General features: G+C 52.5%; 1 protein-coding gene across 1 annotated transcript in view; it reads left to right on the forward strand.

The window, feature by feature from the left end:
* CARMIL3 (capping protein regulator and myosin 1 linker 3) overlaps positions 1-5,749 on the forward strand; it is a 33,065-nt gene that overhangs the window by 25,964 nt on the left and 1,352 nt on the right. The window contains exons 42-49 of the mRNA XM_025192810.1: positions 148-231; positions 311-400; positions 923-1,021; positions 1,107-1,193; positions 4,117-4,176; positions 4,267-4,400; positions 4,942-4,996; positions 5,092-5,143. Coding sequence (XP_025048595.1) covers positions 148-231; positions 311-400; positions 923-1,021; positions 1,107-1,193; positions 4,117-4,176; positions 4,267-4,400; positions 4,942-4,996; positions 5,092-5,143 — 661 coding nt within the window. The remainder of the gene's footprint in view (positions 1-147; positions 232-310; positions 401-922; positions 1,022-1,106; positions 1,194-4,116; positions 4,177-4,266; positions 4,401-4,941; positions 4,997-5,091; positions 5,144-5,749) is intronic.

Genomic DNA, 5,749 nt, shown 5'->3' on the forward strand with positions numbered 1-5,749 from the left:
CCACCACCCAGAGCAGGGCAAGAACATGGGTGTCCAAGTTCCCAGGACCCCCTGCTCTAGCCATCTCCCCTCCCAGAACAGAGCTGGAGCCCCCCGGAGAGGGGAGAGAACCCAGGTGTCTGGGCCTCGTGTCTCTCTTCCCCCTAGGACCTCTTCAGCAAATCAGACCCTTTCCTGGAGATCTACAAGGTGAACAGCAATGAATCGGAGGAGCTAGTGAAGAGGACAGAGGTGAGGACCATGGTGGGGGGGACCTGGGGGCACTTGTGGGACACTGGAGGGCAGTGGGGTGACCCCTGTGCCCCCCCAGGTGGTTTATAACAACCTGAACCCCAGCTGGGAGCCCTTCCGCGTGTCCCTCCACTCCCTGTGTGGCTGCGACCCCGACAGGACCATCAAGGTGAGAGCCCGGACACCTGGGTTCACTCCTCGGAGCTGAGAAGGGGGTGGGGACTGGGAGCCCGGACACCTGGGTACACTCCTCTGGTCTGGGGGGGATGGCAGGGAGCGTGAGTCCTGTCCTCAGGCCTTGGGGGAGAGGGGAGGGGAGGGGATAGGAGGTTGAGTCAGCTGTGGGCCTGGATGCCTGGGATAAATCCGCAGATCTTGGAGGGCAGTGGGGGCTGGGAGACTGGACACCTGGGTTGACTTCTCTGATCTGGGAGGGAGTGGGGGCTGGGGAGATTACAGCTGGGAGCCCAGTCACCTGGGTTCTGTCCTCAGACCTTGGAGGGCAGTGGGGACCTGGAGCTTGGACACCTGGGTCCTATGGTCCAATCTGGGAGGGCGGTCGGGACTGGACAGGGTTAGAGCAGGGAGCCCGGACTCCTGGGTTCTATCCAGCTCCAGGAGGGGTCTGGCGGGCTGCATCGGGGGGGCTGACTCCTGGGTTTTCACTTTTCCCCCTCCTCCTTTGCTCCAGTGCATGGTGTATGACCACAACTCCAGTGGGAAGCACGACTACATTGGGGAGTTCACCACCAGCTTCCGGGAGATGCAGGAGGTGGCCGACGGCAATGAGGTAGCGGGGTGCACAGATGCCTGGGTCCTCTCCTGGCTCCTCACCCCCACTGAGGTCAACCCCTGGCTCCCTTTGTGCCCTGCAGGTGCAGTGGGAATGCATCAACCCCAAGTACCGGGACAAGAAGAAGAACTACAAGAACTCCGGCCTCGTGGTGCTGGCCCAGTGCAAGGTGACTTAGGCACATATAGGGGCTCCCAAACCACTGAGCTACTCTCCTCACCCACCACTTCCCCTGCTTGGGGAGGGGGTTGTGTGGGCCCATCATGGAGCTGGCAGACCAGGCAGGTCAGATGCCTGGCATCATCTCCTTTGAAGTGCCTGACCCCCCTGGGCCCAGATGCATCAGCCAGTTGGATGCTTCCGGCCGGTAGCCTGACGATGATTCATGGCCTATTTATTGTGGCTTGTATTCACATGCATAATTAATGAGCGAGCGCCTGGCCTTTCCCTTCCTGCCTTCCCCAAAGCGGGGAAGTGTTCATGAATTTGCATGTTCATGACCCCCCACAAATGGTCCTAACCACTCTGTCAAGCAGGTGCCTGGTTACCATATTTACTTACATATTCACATGTCTTTCCCCAAATCGTCCCTCCATTTGCCATTTAACCAGACCCTGAATTACCATATTTACTTGTATATCATAGACCGCCCCCATATCAACCCTGCCGCTGCCATTCAACCAGACACCAAATTACCATATTTTCCCATGTACTAATGCACTTCTTCCCCCCAAATTGTCCCTGCTACTGTCCTTTGACCACACACCTAGTTACTGTATCTTTTTGCTTATCCATGCATTTTGCCCCCAAAATCATGTCTATATTCCATCAGGCACCTGGGTACCATATTTTCTTGCATATTCATACATCAGTCCCTCCTTCCCCCAAACTCAGCCCTCTTGCTGCCATTTAACCACACACCTAATTCACATATTTTCTCACATATTCATGCCCCACGTCCCCAAATAATTGGCACCACTGCCATGCAACTGCACACCTAGTTACCATATTTTTTTCATACTGGTGCACCTTTTTCCCAAATCATCACTGCCATTCAACCACACTCCTAACTGGCATATCTTACGTATTGGTGCACTTCTTCCCCAAATCATCCCTGCAGTTGCCATTCAACCACACCAAATCACTGTATTTTCTTGCATATTCACATGCTGTCCCCCCCAAAATTGTCTCTGCTGCTGCCATTCAGCCACATGCCTAATTACTGTATTTTCCTGCAAATTTACAAAGGGACTGGACACATTCTTGGAAGAAAGGGACATCAGTGGCTATTGAGCATGGGAGTGATGGGCACGGCCTCTAAATCAGGACCTCCTAGACCTTAAATCCTGAGGACTGTGAGTGAGAGAGAAACAGGGGGAAAAAACCTGGGTCAGACCCTGGTCCCTCTCTCTTCAGCACCCAAGATGGACCTATGGTCTGACCCAGTAAATAGCAGTTCTTATATTCACATATCATCCCTGCCCCCCTGGATCATCCCGCCACTGCCACACAACATGCACCCAAATACCATATTTTCCCCTTCAAAATGACATCCCCCCCCCCGCAACTGAGGTGCATATTCAGCAGAAAAGCTGATTTTCTGCCCACATAAAAGCTTTCTGCTTTGATTCACAGCTGTTACATTACTAATCAGGAGGCTGAGGGGGTTGATTGCCTTAATGGCTCTTCATTCTGGAGGCCTTAATGACCATCTCTCCCTGTTAATGGCTTTGATATCCTGCTAATCTTTATTCAGGTGATTTTTCCCCCCTGCCTTGCTGCTCTGATTTCACAACCTAAGAGACTCTTTCCAAAGTCATAGATCCACCCATGGGGACCAATCTTCAGCAGCATCAAGGGTTTCAGCTTTAGTTAAGCAGAAAAGGGGGATGGTGGGTCAGCTGAAGATGAGGCTGTACCTCTGCTTTATATAGCTATAACTCTGGACAAATCTTTATTTCTTCATTTGAACACTGTCTCTACCCAAGGTACTTAGGTGCCCTCCCTCTCATGCCTCATTATCTTCATTCCCTTCATTGATTATGATCCTTCATTACCATTGGGTTAATTGGTACAATTAGTAAGCAATCGGTACAATTAGTGGGGTCCTTCAGGAGCAGCCTCCATTGGGATTTAATGAAGGATCATGGGGTCATTTCTCATTAAAGGGCGGGGATCCTTAATATTTAATGAGCTGTCATTGGGTCACGTGTTGCTAACAAGTGACATTGCTTGATTGGCCTTCGGGCATTAAGGAGCTGGTGGCAACAGTGGCTTTAATGTGGCTTAATGACCCTAGCTAATGACTAACAAGCACCAATTGGATCATTTCACGTTAATGGCTGCTGCTCATTAATAATTAACAAACAATGATTGGGTTGTTCTATTATGAATGAGTCACTTCGCTCAATTTGGCCTTAATGGGCCCAGTGCTTGTGGGATTCATTTTGGCTTGGATTACACTGGCTAATTACTGCCACTGCTACTATGTGAGGAGTGGTATTGGGTTTGTCAGCCCTTGACTATATTCATCATTTAATTATTATTACTGAACGGATTAATTATTCTAGTTAATTAAATCAGTAACACCCATTTCCATAGTTTATCACTAATATGAATTGTATTGGCCATCACTATTGATTTGACCAATAATTAGCAAATGAATATAAATAACTATTGATATTGACACCAGCAGTTATTGGTAAAAACAATTAAAATAATAATTTAGTAACATCTATATAAATAATAGTTATATGTATTACTAATTATTCTTATTAGTACAAACAATATAAATAGTCATTGGTAATTTATTTATATTGATCTTGCCAATGATGATTTATGTTGATTTTTACTAATCATTATTCACATTTTGTTTAACGTTGGCAGCTTTTAGGGGTTTCTGGGGCTTTAGTTCACTGGCTGGGTGCCATTAGCCCTTGGCATTGAATTGACGTTGCTCTATGAATATATTTGCATGAATTAATGTAGCTGACAGGGGGCGGGGTGGGGGGGGCGGGATGAGCTGGGCAGGCCCCTAGGGAGTGTTTCTGGGATGTTGAAGGCTCCTTACTGCATCTGCCTCATTACTGCAGCGGGAGAAGGTGCACACCTTCCTGGAGTACATCATGGGTGGCCTCCAGATCTACTTCACGGTGAGCATTTGTGGTGGTGGCGGGGAGTGGATGTCTCTGTCCCCCCATCCTGGGTCTCACACCCCTGCCCCCTGGTTGCCCCCATGGCAGGTGGCTATCGACTTCACAGCCTCCAACGGGGACCCACGGAGTGAGCACTCACTGCACTTCATCAACCCGCGGGAGCCCAACGAGTACCTGAAGGCACTGTCGGCTGTGGGCCAGATCTGCCAGGACTATGACAGGTAGCCCCGCACCCTCGCGCCCGGACGCCTGGGTCCCACCAGCCTCAGCAGTCGGGGCTCCTGGCCCAACCCGGTTTCCCACAGTCCTTTGCACCAGGACTTCCATCCCACCCAGTTATCCACAATCCTTTGCACTGACGGCCCTGTCCCACCCATTTACCCACAGTCCTTTGCAGCAGTGGCACCTGTCCCGCCCAGTTACCTACAGCCCTTTGTGCCAGAGGCCATGTCCTACCCACTCATCCACAGTCCTCCGTGTCAAAGGCCACATCCTACCCATTTACCCATAGTCCTTTGCAGTGTGGGCTTTTGTCCAGCCCACTTATCCACAGTCATTTGCAACAGAGACCCCCATCCCACCCAGTACCCACAGTCCTTTGCAGGAGGCACCCCATCTCGCCCTGTTACCCACAGTCCACAGAGATGCCCCCAAGGGGTTAGAACCAGGCTTTTCCGGACTCCTGGGTCTCCTTCCCAGTGTTTCCCACCCTGCAGTGAGACCCCCAAAAGCCGCAGCCCCTCCTCACTCTGTCTCTTCCAGTGACAAGAAGTTCCCGGCATTCGGTTTTGGGGCACGGATCCCACCGGACTATGAGGTAAGTTTGCGGGGGGTGGGGCTTGGGCTGGGGGGCTGGGGGGCCGGGTAGAGGGGTCCCTGCCCCCGTCTGACGGGGGGACTCTCCCCTCTCAGGTCTCCCATGATTTTCCCATCAACTTTGACCCTGAGAACCCTGAGTGCGACCGTAAGAGCAGCCGCATTGGTCTCTTCTTAATGAATATTCATGGTTTAATTAATTAGACATGCTCCCAGCCCTTCCCCTCACCCTCTCGAATGCCTCAGACCCCATCTCACTTCCTTGAGCAGAGAGAGAGCAAGAGAACCCCGATGCCCGGGCTGTCGGCCCTCCCCGGATCTAATCTGCCAGACCCTGCTCCCATCCTGGAGTGGGGGCAGAACCCAGGTGTCCAGACCCCATGCCCCAGCCCCCCTAGAGGATGCAGCATCCAGTGTCCCCAGTCCCCTGCTGGCACTGGCCACCCCAGGGAGCCCTGGCATCTGATGTAACTGGCTCCTCATTCCCCATTACCCCAGGGAACCCAGGTGTCCTGGCTCCTGCCCCAGGGAACCCAGGCATCCTCGCTGCCCCAGGACACACTGCCCCGACTCTCCAGGGAACCCAGGCATCTGGTGTTCCCAACCCCACGCTGCTCCTCACCCCAGGGGACCTAGGTGTCCTGGTTCTCACCTTCCCACCTTCCTGCCCCAGGGGACCCAGGTGTCTGGCCCCCCACTCACCCACCACAGCCACCCTGGAGACCCCAGATATCCTGCCCTCCCCACCCCATCC

Source organism: Alligator sinensis, unplaced genomic scaffold, assembly GCF_000455745.1.
Source record: "Alligator sinensis unplaced genomic scaffold, ASM45574v1 scaffold128_1, whole genome shotgun sequence".
Classification (NCBI taxonomy): domain Eukaryota; kingdom Metazoa; phylum Chordata; order Crocodylia; family Alligatoridae; genus Alligator; species Alligator sinensis.